The following is a 20,082-nucleotide window of genomic DNA, read 5'->3' as shown; positions in this document are numbered from 1 at the left end:
GTTTACGGCTTGAAAGAATTAGAACATGCAATATATTTATACCTATAAAACAAAATGTAAAGGCTTAACCAAGGCATGCAACGTTACGCTGAATCAAAACATGGCATTTAAGTCTACAAAAAGTATTTGAGCATATGGGCATGGCCTAAATGTTACATACATCAAGTAACAATTCCATAATCCAATTTTCCAACAACATGAAAGTTTACATGCTACATACGAACGTTATCCAATTGTATGTTGAAAGCTAACTTACAAAAAACCCGAAGCAAAGAAATACCAACGATCAAGCAAGTTAACAACGTATTTTTTAAATCATTAGACTTATTGAAACCAATGAAACCCTAATCCAAGAATGTGTGTGTGGTGTGCTAGGGTTTACTCTATTCGATCCTAGGTTTCAAATCTCACTCTGTGTGCCTTTCATGAGCTCCTGCCTTAAGGGAAAAACCTAGGCCGAGTGGTGGTTGTACCTCTTTCAAAGATTCGGTCTTTTCAATCCTAGTGGTTGCTAATACACATGAGGTATGTGTGCATGTGACGCCCCGACCCCCTTGTACGACAACGTGGGAATCGTGACGTTCAGATTATGACAACACGGGTCACGCATCCCAACAATAAGTGCCAAGTGTGTGTACATGCAGAAAGTGTACAACAAAAACAGAGCGGATAATTTAAGTACCTCGACTAAGTACCAGAATTGTTTAATACAAATATTCAAAATCAATTGCCTTTAAAAAGTTATACAGTTATCCGTAAAATAAAGTAGAAAGATGACTACATAAACAAAAGGGAAACAAATCCCATAATCCAAAATCCCATAATCCAAAATCTACGGTACCATAAAACGGTACCGCAGGTAAGTAATAATCCAAACAACCCACGAGATAAAAATGCATTAATGCAACCAACATGCATGCATATGATGAAATATGCATCAGACCCAAAATATCATTTTTTCGAAAATGAATGTTTTCCAACACACGCCAAAATCTCATTTTGGCCCAAAAATATAATCCGTCATTTTCCTAGAAAATGATTCACACAAAAACCAACCATTTATCGGACACTGTAGGCGGGACTCTACCACCATCTATGCTTACCACCATCCCTACCGCGTGCACTGTAGGCGGGACTCTACCACCATCCCTGCTTACCACCATCCCTATAGTCTATTTCCTTTCACTCACATGAAAATCCAATTTTCAAATATACACATGAACATGAATGCAATTACACGAAAACTCAGTTTCATTTACAAACATGATCATATCGGACAATGTACATGAAACAACATCAATATCATAGTCTATTTCAGTTTCATTTATCGGACAATGTACATGAAACAACATCAATATCCAACAACCAACAAATCCCAATATAAACCAATCACACAAACAACTATATCCTCCAATCCAACCGACCCCTTATTCCTCGAATTCAGTCCGGCACAACCAACTAATTACAATAAATAAATGAGTTAAAACAAAAAAATCATTTAAATCTCAAAAGTTATTTGGAAAAATACTTACAGCGCTATAACATACTTTTCGAAGGATCACGGAGGTGCAAGAGGTGGCGGCACAGCAACAGAACAGTGCAAAATGCACTGGGCCGTGGGTCTAAAAAACTCACTTTTGAACAGGGACAAACTAAGAGTCGAGATTACTAGGGAAGGGCTTAGGGATGTCAGTGAAGCTAATGGTGGTGGTGGTTGGCTATGGGTGGCGGCGTAGAGGGCGGTTGAAGGCCAAAATGCTCAAAACGGAAATAGAGTTGGTGGAGCTTCACCGGTGGCGGATCGGAGCTGGGGATGGGTGGGTTAGGTTGCTAGGAGGTCAAGGAAGATGTGGTGAAGAAATGGTGGCCAAAGGTGGCGTGAGGGCGGTGCGCGAACACAAGAGGTGCCGCGGCTTGAAGCCGTGCGTGGGGGCTCACGGCGGCTCGAGAGGGGCTGGAAATCGGAGGGTGAGGTCGCCTGCCAAAGGGGAAGAAAACTGGAGGGGCAGTGACGACAATGGGTGGCGCACGACGGCGTTGTGGGTGGAGGAGAAAAATGAACGGGGGAGAGAAGGAGGATATGGCACGCGCGAGGAGAGAAGCAGGGGAGGAAAAAGAAAAGGAAGAAAAAGAAAGAAGAAAAATAGAAAAGAGAAAAAGAAAAGAGGAAAAAGAAACGGAAAGAAATGAGGTCCAATTCTCACATCTTGGGTCACACAAATGACCCAACGAAAAAGATTTCAAAACAGCAAGTTAAATAAAATAATTTAAACGTAGTGCTTAAATGAAAATAAAATAATTAAATCCAACAATAACTAATTTAGAATAAAGAGCAATTTAAATAATGAACAATAATTAATAACAAGAAAACACATTGAATTAACAGTTAAAAAATCTTAAAATAATATAACGTAAATCATTTAAAATTTAAAACAAGAAAGCTCATAATCTTAATAAATGCAATAATTTACTTGGTCAAAATACACGTAAATACGGGATATCACAGTGCATGAGAAGTGTATGCCATGCATGTGGTCATCCATCCCCATGGCCGAAGCCTCACTAGAAGGAAATCCCCACTCCAAAACCCTAATGGTGATCGGATCTCTCAACCTTTCATGAGTTCCCTCCACTCTTGCTCTTGGCTAGTGGGGTTTGGATTCCCCTTTGAAGAAAATCTTAGTTTCTCATGCTATGGCAAAGCTCATCAAGATGGAACCCAAACACTCTTATTTTCTTCATAACTTGAGATAAGGTGGTTTCCTTATTCACTCAAACCAAAGCCTCTCTTCCCAAGAAAACCCTTGTGAACATGTGTGCTTTGAAGAAGTGGGTGTAGAAGAAGGCTTGGTGGTTCTTATCGTGTAGTTCTCTCTAACGTGGGGTTCCTTGCTCTCCTTCCCAAGTCGTGCTTGGAGTGTGTTTAGATGGAAGGAAAGAATGGTGGTTGGTTTTCACCTAAGGTGGAAGTGTTAGATAGAGAAGGAGAAAGGTGAGGAAATCTGAAAAATGATAAAGTGACCTTTGGGTGTCTCTTTGGGGGTCTTGGGCACTGAACCCCTTTTATACTCCTTCATTTCCCCACAAACTCTCTCTCTCTCTCTCTTATCAGTATTTCTGACATTGGAAACCCAAGAGTCTAGGTGCATGGCCGCCATGTGGCATACCCTTCCTGCCTTGGCTGAAACTTCCCTCTTTTCCTCTTCATCATTGCCTTCCTTTGGGAAAACCAAAAGGCCCTCTAGCATGCATTTCAAATGGCATGACCTTGCCCTAATCCGAAACCCTAAATGCCCATTGGTGTGTTCCTCAAGTGGTCTAGGTTTAATGAACCTTCAAGGGCGTGTAGGTCTTTATGGCCTAAACCCTAACGCGTCTCCTCAATGCTAAAGCCACTCTTGCTCCTAGGAGTGTGCATGGTTACCATTTGGCATAGGCATGTGTGTGTGTGTGTTTGCCTTAGCTTCCCTTTCTCTTATCCTCCTCCCACAAAGATTTTTCTAGAAACCTTGAGAAATGTGTGTGCCTCTTCCATAAACCTCTCTTCATCTTCGTCATGATTGCCTTCTTTTAGAAACTTCCATACCATGTGCATGAAAGACAAGTGACAAAATGAGGATTTGATCTTCATGGTAGGCATGTAAGCCCTTAAACGAAACCCTAGAGGCTTGTGTCTTCAGATTTTCTATTCCCCCATGCGTCTCTTTCAATTCCCCATGTAATAATACTTAGTAGGTGGCATGTGGCCCTTAGGAAACTGAAACCCTATTCTCTCTCTCTTCTCTTCTTCCATCTTCAAGTCTAGATTTATTGAACCTTAAAGGCATGCTTGCATGTTGGCCATGTGGCTTGTTGGTGAGGGAGATGGGCATGCGCCCTAACTAGGTTGAGCCCTTATCTTCCTTTCATTCTCCCTTGCTTACTCTCGAAGCTTCCTTGCATGACATGCCAAACCAAGATGCCCCATCCCATGTCACAATGATTGAGCTCAGGGAATCTCAATGGTACTACCTCCTTCTAGGCACCTCCTTCCATCCTCAAAACCCTAATTAGTGTTTCTAAACCCTAGGTCTTCTAGTGGTCGAATATCACTTGGTCCTTTGGGCCTCTCATGTGGGATTGGGCGCCTAATGTACTAAGGATGAGATGCGCCCAATGTCCCTCTCTAAATACTCACCTCATTAATCCCATTGGGCCAAGTTTCTAATCTGGCTAAGGCTAAAGGCATTGAAAATAATAGGCGAGGACTTGGCTAAGTTCAGGTCGTCACAACATATAAGCTATAAGTGCTTCCGTACATTTAAAATATTCATCTTTGTATCATTCTTTACTATTTTTTAACTTTTCCTAATCTTTTTTTATATATATTTCTAGCATTTACACTTTTATTTGTAAAAACATGCAAATTTCACAATATTATTTCAATATTTTATCATAATAAAAAGAAAAATACTCATATTACCATTTGTGCAAGACATGATAAAAAGGATAAAAAGATCAAAAAAATAGAATGAATGAGGTTTTTTCATGTATTTTTATTTTAATTTTTTATTGAGCGATTGATATCATTTTATCAACAAAAAGATATTGTGTTCATATTAATATATGAAAAATATTGAAAATATATGAAAATATTACAAATTTAATCGTAGGTATAAAAATATTTAAAAAGAATAAAAAAAGAAAAAATTAAGAATATTTAAATGATATATAAAAAAAAATAGATAAACTGATGTATAGTGTATTGTAAAAGTCATTAGATAAAATAGAAAAATTGAGTTTTAATTGGTTATTTCATATGAAAATTTAGATAAGCCATTAGGACTGCTCAAAGTGGGACAGAGTGTTGCATGTGGTGTTAAGTGTTGGGATGAACTATCAAAAGGGATGGGTAGCATGAAAAGTCATGCTAACCGGGTTAAGAGAAGGTTAGTATCGGAGTATGGCACTTGTCCTTACGAGCATGTGATCAACGTGTTATATGTTGGTCTTAGGTGATAAAGGGGTAAGGTCCATGTGTAATCTGGTGAGACACATATGAAGGACGGATCCACCATATGTAATGGGTAATCTGTCCTAAGCATGGTTACACGGTGCTTAAGCCTCAAAGTTGGTTTAAGCCATGTGGCGTGTATGGATGGGAATGAGGATTTAGTGTGAGCTAAGGTGAATGGAGCTAGTGACAGGTATATTGTCTAGGATTGGAATGTATGACTCTGTCGGTCAGAATCATGCATCGGAATGTGATCAATAGGAAGAGTAAGATGAAGGTCTTAGTGTCTTAATCCTAAGGTGAATCATGGGTTCACTTTAGTGGATGGGCACTTGAGGTAAGACCTTGAGTTTGGAAGATGTAATGACCGTAAATAGATGCTGAAGGTTTTAGCATAGTAAAAGGCACGTAAGAGCACGTGATAGAAGGATAATGTTCCAAGTGAAGTGTAGTTTTATTTCCAGTTTAAGTTGCTTATGCATTAGATAGAGAATGACGTAAAGGTTATGTGTATTCATGTAGGTTGCCATCTGACATGCACATTAATGGACTGCATGATATGAAAGTAGCATGAAGTCCAGATAAGTATTACGTTCATACTTTTCTAGAGTTTTCTAAAATACACAAAATGAAAACGAAATGCTTTTCCATCACGATGCCTTACGAAACGACACTAAAGATGTTTTACGAAAAACGTTCTGAGTATAAGTATTCAAAGGTATATGTACATGGAGCCCTCCTTGGCAGCCCCTTTTTACGCACTCAAAGTATTAATTGTACGCATGTAAATGGATGACTATACGCGATATCTATTGTATGTATTTTCCACGAAAAAAAATGTTGAGGCTTGTGCCTCGAGCTTTAACTGATGCTTTAAACGATGCGAAGAAAGTGTTTTAAAAGGTCGCTATGAACTGATGTTTTAAGGATGCCATGAACTGATGCTTTAAATGATGCCATGAAAAATAATGTTTTGAGCCCATGCTCTTAAATGACATTTTTTCATGAATGAACTATTAAATAAAAAAGACTGAAAAGGAAAGGACTGAACTGAATGAAAGGACTGAATGTTTAATGTATAAAAATACGTAACGACCATATGAATGAATGAAAAATGTACCAAAGGAATGGGGAAATTGCAATGTCGGGTAAGTAATACTGATAGTGCATCGACTGCTCCCCCTAACTGAAAAAGGGATTCCCAACCCGTGGCCACAGGCAGAGTCTAGGTCCAAAGGTAGACCACTAACCCCAACACACGGGGCATAACAGTGTGTACCGGTCAATGAAAGTGATAAGAAATAATGCATGAATGCATCGAACTCTTTAAGAAATGAAAGCACTAGCGGGAGATACGTTTCACGAAAAGAAAGTCCCTTTTTAATGGAAAACCCTGTCCAATGTTTTTTAAATGAAAGCATGTATGCATGTACGTATAGTATGTATGGAATGATGAATGCATGAATGAAAATCTATGTTATTATATTTTAACAGTATGAAGTAATGCTTACTGAGTATTCGACTCATTTTAGTTTTTATGTGTGCCCCTCCCCTCACAAGAACTGAATGAGCAGTACGCGTCAGGATGAATACGGGCCAAAGGGAAGAGCACGAAAATCTAGGCATGAGAGTTTTAATGTATGAGAGGCATTTTTATCTTAAGATTGATGTTATTCGCTGTAAACCTCTTTTATTCTCAAAGCACATTTTATTTTATAATGTAGAGTCTTGCACCCTGGGTAAGAAAGTATAAAGTTTTAAATCGAAAGGTAATTCCCGTCGTCTTTTCTAAAATCATTTTATAAAAACTCACACCACAAGGACGAGCGTTACATCATTGGTTGTGCTCGAATCCAAGGACCAAACTGTTGAGACTTCAAATCATCCCCTTGGTGCTCAAACCACTACCCGAAACAACCCCTCCCTTTATGAAATAAAGTACCACATTGAAAGCAAGAATTCTACAACCTCTCATATTTACAAGAAATCCAATACTGCTGCTCCTCAAACTTCAGCCACCTTCCTCTCAATAAAAGCTTATGGACGTCCAAGCAACCCTCACTCGAAGACATCTCCCCCATGTCAAACCATCAGACTCAACATCAACTCTAATGACATGACCAATTGAGAATCCAAACGGTTCTCCCACCTCTTTAGTCATAGCTGCCTTATGAAGTTAAACCCAAAAGGGTTCAAAGTTAAACTGAAACACATTGATGGACACAACCTTATCCACTTGAAGCAAGGTTAGGAGGTTCCTATCAAAAAACCATAGACGACCACTAAGCACCTTTTCTTTATCAGTCAACTTCTGAAACTCAATCAAGAAACTCTAATCACCCAATTCCTTAAACCCATCCCTCCAACCTCCAAACTTGGGACAGGGTCACCTAATTACTAATTTTTTACTTTTCCCAATCTTTTATATATATATATATATATATATTTCTCACATTTACACTTTTATTTGTAAAAACATGCAAATGTCACAATATTACTAGAATATTTTATCTATAATAAAAAGAAAAATATTCATATTACCATTTGTGCAAGACATGATAAAAAGGATAAAAAGATGAGAAAAAATAGAATAAATGAGGTCCATTTATTTTCTTTTTAATTTTTTCTTGAGCGATTCATATCATTTTATCAACAAGATATTGCATTCATATTAATTAATGTAAGAAAAATAAAAAATAAATATCTAAAAATATTACAAATTTAATCATGGGCATAAAATATTTAAAATAAATAAAAAAATTGTCAAGGAAGTCCAACGAAAGTTGCGAGTTGTAAAAGCTTGCAATTGCAATTAAGTTGAGTAAACGAGTTGTCATTTTGGAAACCGACAAATACTAAGTTACAAAATTTGCAATTAAACCCTATAGACAATGATATTTATCTTGAAAAAAAAAAGGTTCCGTACTCGTAATATTTTTATTGCTCAAATCAGAAATATCCATTCCTTGCATAGCGCTTACATCATAGGTACAACCGTAGTTTTAAAAATATAAAAACAAGGATGGTAATGAAGGATAAGCAAATAATACAAGTTGGAATTGCAATGTTTGAATGCTCCAACACAGCATATGTTCCTGTGACAAACGCCAAAACCATTGGTGCCATGGACGAAATAAGGAACCAAAAGGCCACTTGAGCAAAACATAAGCGCTGCCTGAAGAAGGATTTAGAAGGGATAAACGGAATAAATAGGTAGATAAAGACAGCAGAACTGGATAGCATCAATGCTAGGGCGTTTGTAATGATGAATGCTTTAAAAGCAGTACTTTTTTCCAGAACTGCAGAGCCTGGATGTGGATGATGATCTCCACCAATGAAGCCCCCTGGCATGGTAATGCCTGCTGCAAAGGTCACGGTTGTAATGAGTGCAGCAACTACCAAATGGACTTGAGCCGCTTTATCCATCTCTTCCTTCTTTTTCTCCATCTCCTGCCAATCCTCATCCCCCTCTGGCTGTTTCTCCTTCTCAATTTCATCATACCCAGTTTCTAATACTCTTCCATTGAAAAGGAACCAATGATTTTTCTGGCCTTTATAAAATTCGTCCCGCTTCCTCTGTAAAGCGGAATATTGTACCTAAAATCAGAATATGTAAAGATAGTTAACTTCATATTTAAATGCATCTTATAAAAATACATTTAGAAGTTATAAAATGAATAGAAAAATATTATCGTTCCATTATAAAGAAGATATCAAATCAAATCAAATATGTTTTGAAACGAAACAGGTTTTGTAGAAATATCTGATTTATATATTATGTGATGTGACACATGCATAAATCAGTTTAATTTTAAAATAAAATGAAAAAAAAATCCAATTTGATTAATTATGATTCTAAGAATTCCTTTGGTTTTGGTAGTCCTTAGCATATATTATTGAAAAGAACTAAATTCAAATATTAAGTATATAATTTTATTTTTTGAAGAAAGATAAAAGATTATGTTACCTCATCACCATCGGTTGGAAAGCGTTTACTTCTTAAGATTTGAAAAGCAGTCTGGTTCTTTTTGTTGAAGACCATTTCGTCAACTCTTGGAGAATTCAAGACACCCTTGATGTATCCAACAGAATTGTAATAGTGATGGAGAGGTGTATTCCCGTCATTGTCTGCCTGATTCAAAAGATTCCATAAAGACAGATTATTTTGGATGATTAGCGCTGCAGTTGGCCAGCGGCTGTGCACGGCAAGATGGAGTGCATTGCGGCCTTCATTGTCAACCACTTCGCAACAATCAGGACACATTGATATAATCTCTTTTGTAACTCCTTCTTGGTTGCGATGAGCTGCAATGTGAAGAGCTGTCCTACCCTCTGCATCTTTCATATATGCCACCTCTCTACCATATTGCAGCAATAGTTTTGTTGGCTCAACGCAACCCAAGTATGCAGCCAAGTGAAGCGGAGTCCAACCTTTTTGGTCTGTTTGTTTACATAGATCGCGACCATATCTTTCCAAAATGTTTTCGGTCATTCCTAAAAGAATTTAAACATGCTAAATTAATGTAATAATTTTCTGATGGACAAAAAGGAAGACATAGGTTAGGAGACAGAAAAAAGACTATTCAGGTGGTCATTTAATGTGGTAAAATGCAGGACAAGGCAGACATGATCAAATATTTCAAGCTTTAAGTTAAGCACGAAATTAATCTAAAACCGGCTCTGTGCATATCAAACATCTTTATATTTCATGAATTCGATGTCCTGTCATATTTGATACCACCACATAAATATTTTTTTAAGCAAATCATATTCTACAATGCGTAAAAGATAACATAGCAATACCTGCATCATTTGAAAATGTTGCAGCATGCAAAGCCGTTCTACCCAAGGGGCCATCATAAGCTGGTGATTGGAATGTGTTCAAAATTTCAGATACCAAATCTGGAAAGTGTCTCTCGGCAGCCAAGTAAAGTGGGGTCTCACCAGCACCATTAGCACCAAACGAAAATTCTCGATCTACCTCCCTTAGTAACTGTTTTACCACTTCAATGTGATTGTGACGTACAGCATCATGTAAGGTCGTGTCTCCCTTTTTGTTCAGCATTCCAATCATCTCCCTAGTAATCATCTCCTTAGTAGCAACGACATTTTCGAGATCTTGATGTTGGGATTTTTTACAATCAATCAGAACTTTAACGATCGAAGCATGCCCAGACCTTGCCGCAACATGTAACGGAGTATCGTCTTCCGCATTGGCTTTCAATAAAAATGCTGGACACTTGGACAGTACATCTTCCACAAATTTTACCGCTGAGGCAAGGTCAGTTCCTCCAGTGGCGGGAAACTTTTCTTTGACCAGGATACTTGAAATGCAAATATGTAGGATTGTATTTTTATTAACGGTTAAAAACTCATCAAGTAGATGGGAGATATCATATTTTTTTTCTAAGGCCCTCAGGTTGCCTTGTTCTGCCGCTTTATAGATAATAGGATCCATTCCAATGATGGCCTCTGTATGCTGCACGGTCATCATTACTAGCTGCGGAGGCCTCAATGCAAAGCAACAGAGTACTCCAGAAAATCCTATATATTTTAGCCACAATTGTTGATGTCACATTCAACATTTTTCTATTAGCGCACAAATCCTATGTATATAGATTACAGAGTATATAGATTATTGGTTTTGAAACACGACTAAATGATCAACGTTGTAAACAAAACAGAAGTTTTCTTATTAAAAGAGGCCGAAAACGTTCAAAACAAAAGTTCCATTAATTATTCCAAAAAATAAATTGAATAAACTCGGGAAAAAACATTGAAACACCGCAAGAAAACACTCTAAAATGAAATTACTTCCAATCGAAATAATCTTTAATAGACATATATATACATTAATAAGACTGTTCATCCGGACTGAGTTTCCACCCGGATACAGAACTACCAGGTCAATGAACCAGAACATAGCAATGGGAATGAACCACAAAAGGAAGGCTACAACTTCTGAAGTCTGAAACTGAATTGGACCTGGCTTAACTCTCTAAAGTCTTTGTTTTTCCTAAAACTATTTTGGAAACAAAAGGCCCAAATTTTTTTTTCCAAACTCCACCCAAAAACACAACTAATTTTTTTTAAAAAAAAAAATCTAGAAAAATCAAAGATACAACATCCTAAAAATCATTTCTTCCAAATAATAACAAATCTTCATTTTACACACACATATATACGTTTTCGGATATAACAGATCTAAACAAATCTTCCAAATAATAATAAACCACGGCTCTAGCATTTTGCAGCTAAACAGATCTAAACAGATACTCCTCAAACATTTAAACAGATCTAATCCATAAAAATGCTCCTCAAACATTCTCATAAAAAAAAAACCCAAAATCAACAAAGAGAACAAAACAGAGGGAAGAAGGGAAACATGGCCAAACGGAAATACGTTATAATCTCTTGGATCCCAAGCTCAAGCACTTCCACAAAAATGGACATGCTTTTGCGGCAAACTTCATGGACATGTACGTATAACCCACTAGAACATTTCGTGGAAAAAACTTCTTCCGGCAAAAAAATAGTACTTGCCGCGAGAACATCTCATGGCAATTGCTAAAAGAATTCACGAAAAAAAAAATTATAAAAGCAAAAAAAGATGAGACTGAGCCAAAAATAAACACACAAAATTGTCTAATATAACATAAAAATAATCATACAAAATAATCATCAAGACAATAGGGTTAATATCCAATAGTTATTTATGCTATAGAAATATAAATGAAAACAACTCCAATTCCCAAAAGGGGTTGTGTTTATATAAATTAAAATGCAGCTGGACTGAATATCAGGCTGTTCATAAAGAGTCAATGACCACTTTCCACAACCATGTAACTCAAAAGTTAGTTACATCAAGGGAACACTGAATAAGCAAATGACACGAAAAAGTTAGCCAAAAATTGTTGGTTTGTAAATATCAACGCTAACAACACATCAACATAGTGAACTTCAGGTATTGTCACCAAATTAGCTTTTGTAGGAAGCCATATATATGGCAGTGAATAAAAACGACTCCAGTTGATAACATCATTTTATCGCTCTTGATATGATGTAATAAGAGCGATAAAATGATTTTATTACATCATATTGACTACTTGACTACTTAGCACCAAAGTCACAAATTCCTCTACACATTTCCATATACATAATTCAATTAATAAAAAATAACACATGCTTGCTGTCCACGTAATTTAATTTAGCAAAATTACACATACTCCATCCATCTAGCACTTGAGTTCAACACAAACCCATTACACAACAATATAACCATATAACTAATTATACAAACCCAAACCAAAATAACATTGATACACACAAATCACAATTAAAATCATAAAGCTTTATAGCTTCTTCCACACCAATCACCAATTATACAAACCCAAACCAAAATAAAACTCCACGCAGTACGCCAAAACTACATGGTTCATCCCAACACTTCACATGACATCCAACCACATTACAACTGCACAATGATGCACACTTACACATCCACACTTACTCCTCAATCACAGCCACACCTCACTTCTTCTAAGTCTACCACAATCAACACAGTCAATACATATAGAAAATCTATCCAATTCAACACAACACCATTTCAGCTTCACAACATAACATTTTCTAAATGTAAAGGGATAAAAAATATACCATAAATCGAAGGCATTCACAAACTAAAAAAAGCCCCAAAGGCATTCACAAACTAAAAAAATCCCCAAAGGCATTCACAAACTAAAAAATCCGCCAAGGCATTCACAAACTAAAAATTCCATGTAAGCACACAAGAATCCTCAGCAACATTTTCCCAAGAAAAGAATAACAATACAATAATGTTTGCGACACTAGAAGATATTAACTTTCACAAAGTGTTTGGGCAGCATATTGCAAACCATATAAACAAGATAGCTAGTTCAGTTAAGATAACTAGTCCAGCTGTGACTAAAAGCACAGAAAGCTTCATTGACACTAAGAGATTTACAGTTTTAAGCGGGAATGATGCCACATTGGGTTTGAAACACTCACAATAATATTTGTAGCCTCAAGCATAATTTTAGATATATCAAGAATGAGAGAGAAAACACATGTTAGATATAGTAAATCCATCAAATCATATGAAGCAGCAAAACTACATGTATAAGAAAATATTTTTCTTTTAGAAGTAAGAAAAGGAAAACTACATGTATCACTGACAGAGTAAAAAATAAAAACAATTGCACATAGAGACTGTAGAATAATATTTAATTCGAGTTGGCCTTCAGCCGTGAATAATTTTCAACTGGAATCAAAATATATGGCCATAATTACGCCTCCCTTTGGTAGTGCTGCTTCATGAAAGTGGGTTAAATTAATTCTCAAAACTGATGTGGTGATCAGAATGTGTTTTAATAAGATGGTTAACCGTGGAAAAGTCAACGAGGTGTATGATCTAGAACTTTTTTTTTTTTTTTTTGTTACCGTGAGAATAAGTTTGGCCAAGTAATTCTTGTACTTGTTTTGACAAAAAAAGCAAGAAAGGAATATAATGGGAAAAGGCCATGCATGAGAGCTGCCCTAAGTACAATCTGCATAGCTGATAGCTCTGCCATTTACTTCATAGATCCGTTATTTTTTCCAAAAAAAAAAAATGCTCACGAGAAGCACATAAAGATACGGATAATTGCATGCCTCCAAGAATATAGACCGTTGCTACAGTCCCCTCAACACAGCAAATCCATTCCAAGAACCAAGAAACAGATATATTTGCATTGCAGTTCACAAGTCTTGAAACTACACATCCATTCTACCAAGCAAGAACGTTTTTAGGTCCTATTTCAAATTCCTCATTTTAGGTTAATTTTTCGTTTCCACATAATTCCAAGATAAACTTCACATAGAGAGAGAGAGGAGAGAGAGAGAGAGTAATATATGACGAAATCAAGTCCTCAAAAACATCTTCTACAAGATCTTTACAAATATAAAGCACTATATTTTTATTGGCATAATCATCCAGATACCTTATCTCCAACATTCTCTTGTTGTTCCTACACTTTCTAACGATTAATCAAAACATTAGTCATATAAAAAATAAATCAGAGCATAGAACAGAGTAATAGGATTAACAACTACAGCGACGAAACCGAGAGAGATGATTAGGGCAAAATTGAGAGTGGGAGAAACGGACGAACGAATAGGAAATAGAGAGGAAAAGAGCTTACTTCAATGGAGACCAAGCGGAGGAGATGGAGGCTGACCTTGGGCTTCGGCAGCGCTGGGAAGTTTGGGAAGGGGCAGCAGAGACGTAAGAGAATGAGGTTTTATCGATCGGGCTAGGAAGAAAGTAGGGGGGAAAAGCGTGTTTTAGTTAGTGATTTAAAATTTAAATGGCGGACTTTTGGGGCGACCCAAATTTGTGATAAAAGGCCATATTTCTTATCCCTCTCCATGTCCAAGATTGCATCCCTCAACAAGCAAATTACTTAAAATTAAGACAAATTCATCAGTACCACAACTACGAACGAGACATTTCACCATTCATGAACTATTTTTAGAGAGCACAAATGAAAACAAACCTTACTAATTCCAAGTTAGCAAGGAATGACCGGAACGTATGCTTATATTATTATTATTTTATCATATTTTACTAAAATTTGAATTTGAATTTAAATCTTATTTATTCCAATCTCGACCGAATCTAATCTCTTGATTTTAGCCTCTATTTAAAAACTTTAAACCTCAAAACCCGTACGTCTCTCAGTGTTAGTTGTTAGTATTCTAATGGAAACCGACTCAGTTGGTGATCAATTTCTCCACTCCACGTTCCGTAACCCACGAATTAAAACTAGTATATATCTTTATACTCTTTCTCTCCTTCAGAAATCCTCCCAAAAACCGTAGCAATTTATCCTCATGGCAGCACTCTCTCCATCATCACGCAACAACGTTCTTCCTCGGCAAACAAACAACAAGCCTTCCCCCACGTCTCAGCCCTTGCTTTGCCATAAACCACAGTGGAGACACCATCAAACACAAGCAAACAAATTGAAACCACGGAGACCACCATAAAACAGCCAACACAAATCCCCTGTTTCCTCTTCGTCAAAACAGAGCACTGCAGCGTTCAAGAGAAACCACGAGTCTCCACCACGTCGAAGCAGCTACGGACGGCCCAGAAATTTCCGCTGGTCATCACTGGAATACACCCACCAACCATCTCGCTAGAAACCACTCAGGTAGCCACGGAAACCACCATCAGCCATGGCAGAAACCATGTCTCATTTCTCTTCTCTCGACGCCACCACACGCACAGAGGAAGCCGACTAGCAACCACCGTGATTCTCAGCCCAGCCACCGTTCCGTCGGTCCCTATTTCTCTTGCATGGTAATCCTCCATTTCACCACTCTTTTCCTCTCCAGGGAGTGTCGGCTGAAAAAAGAAGAAAAATGATGCCTTGAGTTCTTCCTCGTGTACTGCTAGAGTAAAATTTTAAGTGACATTACAATTTTATCCTACCAACTTTTTACCTTTTACTAATTAGCCTTTTCAGAAAGCATGCGTAGATTGTTTTAGGCCTCGTTTGTTTTTCAAAAACATCTCATTTCATCTCATCTCATCATTACAACTTTCTCAAATTTTTACATAAAATAAAATAAACAATTTAACTTTTTCAAATCTCAAAACAACAATAATATTAAAAAATATATTCTAACAATATTTTATTCAATTTTTTAACTTTAATCTCAACTCATCTCATCTCATCTCATCTCTGAAAACAAACTAGCCTTAGTTTTGGGAAATTTATGCCCTTTTAATCCTTTCCCGTTTGGTATTCTGTGAAGTATATTGAAGGATTTTTTTCAAGTATAATTACATTTATAACCTTACACTTAAATATGTGTTAAGTTTATCTCATTTATATGGATTGGACTTAATGTTTTACATTGGGCTTGACTTTATTTTAATTATGGAAACTATTACGTCATTTTTAAGTTGGGTTGTGCTTAACATCTTAAGTTGAGTTTAATTTTATTAAATAAATATATTAGTCATAAGCTCATTTTTATTAGAAAGTGTTTAAAGAGTTGGAAATATATTTTAAAGTATACTATTGAGCCTAATATTTTAATTAATATTTCCTTTGTCGATTTAGTAAGATTTAATAAAATTATTATGTTAAGAATATTTAAACAATATTTGAAATTATTAGGTTTCTTATAAAATTTAATAATTATATTAAGAAATGAAACTTAGTTTAAGAATTTAAATTTTATGAATTATTTTAAAATAGTTCGAGTATTCTACTAAATTATAAATTAATATTTTAAGTAATTTAAATACTATGATTTATTAATTATAGTGTTAAACAAAATATTTATTTGACTACCTTTTAGATTTTGAATTTGATTTAGTAGGATATTAGTAAATATTGTTTCCAAACAGATTTAATAATAGTTATTATTGCGTACGTATAGGTGTCGAGTTAAGAAATGATATTCAGGAAGAAGCGCAGTGAGGTAAGTAATTTGATCATAAATTAGAATCATCACAGTTTAGCTTATATATAAGTATTATTCAAGTCAGTTAATTAACAACCATTATTTATGAACCACTCATGTCATATGCAAACATGTCATCCAGCATAGCATACGATCATGTCATTCCGCATCATGTTCAGATTCAGAAATTATAATTATGTATGTATTATGTCATGCATCTTATGTGTATAAGACACGTAAGTTATCTTAAGTTCAAAGTGCATGATAATATCAGATCAGTTAATAATCAGATGGTCATTCAGAAGCATGGTATCAATGTAGTTCAGTTCAGGGTGGATGTGCAAGCCACGAACTCAATCATGATCCGCCATAGTATACCAGAATACTATCAGCGACTCCTATTGCTGCAGCAGGTTGAGGGGCTGGTGCACAACCTCGCACACATGGTTAAGTGTGTTGGCCAGCCAGATAAATCAGTTAAATCAGTCAGATCAGTCACTTAATTAAGTTAAATTAGTCATACATAGCATAAGCATCAGTATGAACATTCATGGATTTTAAGCTCTCAGCATGAAAGTTTTTATGAAAATCTTATGTTTATTACGTTTACGTTGTAATGGATTTCTTATTGGGTCTTCGACTCATTTTAGTTTATTTTCATGTTTTTTTTAACCACCCGGATGAGGATGATGAATACGAGTAGGCAAGCCAGGATTAGAAAAAGCAGTTAAATTAGTTTTAGACCTTCTGGAATAAAACATGCTTTTATGACATGAATTTATTCAGTTTATTCATATAATGTTTTTGGAAAAAGTTTTTATTAGACAATTTTTCTACAAAATAAATCCTAAGTTCATTTTATTAAATATGAGATCTCTTGTCGAATTTATTTTATGAAAAACACGTGACACTCTTAGCCTACAGGAAGGGGGTGTTACAAATATATAATTATATATGAAATAATTTCATATTATAATTTAAAAATTATAACATAAAATGTTAATCTTAAATAAGAACATTTGTAATTTGTTTGATCATATGTTATTAATATAATTATATATAAGATAATATTATTATAATTTATAAAATAAAAGTTTAATCTTAAATATAAAAATTTAATTTATCATATGCTTTAAACATAAAATATATATTTAAATTATTAATAACATTTTATTTATACTAATATATAACCAATTATACTGATATATTATATATAGCTAAATAATCACTATACTAAATAATCACATATAAAATAATGATATAGTAATTAATTAATACTAGTTACTAATACTAAATTACTATACTAATACTATCACTACAATAAATTACTATACTAATACTATCACGATAATACTATCAATAATATAGTTATAATAAATTAAACTCACTGTAACAATTAACAAATACTAATATAACAATTAACAAACTCACTATAGCTATAGTTATACTTATAGTCTAATATAGACTATAGTTATACTAATATAGTTATACTAAATCACTATAACTAATACTAATATATAGCTATATTAATAGTCTAATATTAATACTATTATATAGTCTAATATATTATATAGTTATAACTAATACTAATATATATACTAATACTAATAGTTTAATATAAACTATAGTTATACTTGTACTAATATAGTTATACTAAATCACTATAACTAATACTATACTATAGTATATGATATAAGTCACTATAATTTTTTTTAATAGATTAAATCACTATAACAAAATATATATAACTATATATAGTATTAGTATTAGTATAGTATATAGTATTATTATGATAGTATCACTATAATAGTATAATATATAGTTAGTATTATAATATATAATATAGTATACTATATATTAATATCACTATATATATTATATATATTATGAATATAGACTAAATTTTAGTCCCAAAGGCCAAATAACGTCGTTTAATGGGTTATATATATATATATATATACATATATATATATGTATATAGACTACGGTCCCCCCACCCCCCTCCTCTCTCTCCCTGCTCGACCATCTTTGCTCTGCCACTCGAGTCTCTGAGTTGCCGCAGCCGTCTCTCACGCCGTCAACAGCCCCTAGTCGTCGGCACTGTTGGTTCGTTCTGTTCTCCTTCGCTTCTAGTTGTTCCCGAGGCTACAGAATGATAAATATTGTTTTCCCTTCTCTCGGCGAGCTAATCGATATGTGAACGTATATATGCTTTTTAATTTTCAAAATCTTACACTCACTTCATGAATCATTGCAATGTTTCAATTCATTGCTAATTGATTCATTTCATTTAGAGTTTTTTTTTTTTTTTTTTTTTTATCAAATTTACAGATTTGAGATTTAGGAATTTTTAGTATTTTTACAGATTTCGAAATCTGATTAGAGTTTATATTTATAGTTTTTTGTATAGCTCCCCATCAAGCTGAATCTGTGTTTTATAATTGTGGAAAGTATAATTTTATATTTTAGGATTTAGGGTTTATATATATTGTATAGCTCCCCATCGAGGATGAACATGTATAGTTCCCCATCCAACTGAAAATAGCTTGATTTCTTTCCTTTTTGTTTTTCTGGGTAATTTTGTTTGTTTGTTCATATATATCTGTTAGTAGATTTGAACCTAATAAATTTTTTTGGGTTTCATGGAAGTCAATCAGTGATTCTACTGGTTTGGTTTCTTGTGTGTTCTGTGTTGTCTTGAATCATTACAATGTTTTATTGTATTGTGTGTATTCTCTATTTGAATTTTCTGCTATTGTATTGATGACTTTTCTTTCTCTATTAATCTTTATTCCGTGTGTATTGATATAAGAAACCCAAAAGCTTTTTCTCTTGTGCTATGTAATGAGAGGCTGGGTATTTTGTCCTTTTGGCTTGTCGTTGCAGTACATGTACTTAAGATTTCTTTATATCAATTTATTTGGTGTCCATTGAATACTTATAAAAAAAGTCAGTTTTGGTTGATCTTTTTTTTTTTCTTTTTTTTTTTTTGTATTTTTTATGAACTAGCATCAATACGTGCATAACTGCATATTGTAAAAACTTTAATGAGCTTCTTTAGGGTTTATTTTGTTGTTACAATTTTTTTTTTAATATCAGATTTTATATTTTTATAGCAGATTTTTCTATAGCATTTTTTTGTTATAGTAGATTTTTTTATAGCACATTTTTTATGGTAGCAGATTTTTTACATGGGAGCAGGTTTTTTAATGGCAGAATTTTTTTTATGGTAAATGATTAAAAAAATACACAAAATGTATAGTAGTGCACATTATCGGTGGACCCTTTCGATGCACTTAGCATTTCCCTTAATACAAAATGGGTCCTTAAATGTCCTTGCATATTTTATATCCAACACTACCCAACTTACCAAAGATATGTATATAGTAAATGGAAACGAAAACATACCGAAGTTTAATATTGCAAATAAGTTTAAACTTTTTCGTTTAATTTTTCATTTTATGTTAAACTTCTTTTTCTTCTTTTTATATTGCACAAATTTGCTTTTTTATTTTTTTCTTCTTTTTCTTTTCATATTTTTTTAACATATTGAAATATTTTTAAAAAAATTAAAAAATCCACCAATACACTAAAAGTCATTTTCTTAATCA

The 20,082-nt window shown here is 34.5% G+C and overlaps 1 protein-coding gene across 1 annotated transcript; it reads right to left on the bottom strand.

Moving 5' to 3' along the window:
• Positions 1-7,911: 7,911 nt before the first annotated feature.
• Positions 7,912-14,295, bottom strand: LOC108990369 (ankyrin repeat-containing protein At5g02620-like). The gene is made up of 4 exons (XM_035692629.1): positions 14,194-14,295; positions 9,797-10,537; positions 8,961-9,487; positions 7,912-8,590 (listed from the first exon to the last, which is right to left on the bottom strand). The coding sequence occupies exons 2-4, from the start codon at positions 10,485-10,487 to the stop codon at positions 7,976-7,978; spliced, it is 1,833 nt and encodes a 610-aa protein (XP_035548522.1). The 5' UTR covers positions 10,488-10,537; positions 14,194-14,295; the 3' UTR covers positions 7,912-7,975.
• Positions 14,296-20,082: the final 5,787 nt, after the last annotated feature.

This window comes from Juglans regia, chromosome 7 (assembly GCF_001411555.2).
Source record: "Juglans regia cultivar Chandler chromosome 7, Walnut 2.0, whole genome shotgun sequence".
Taxonomy (NCBI): domain Eukaryota; kingdom Viridiplantae; phylum Streptophyta; class Magnoliopsida; order Fagales; family Juglandaceae; genus Juglans; species Juglans regia.
The sequence above is the reverse complement of the archived record's forward strand: the minus strand, read 5'-3'. Positions and strand labels throughout refer to the sequence as shown.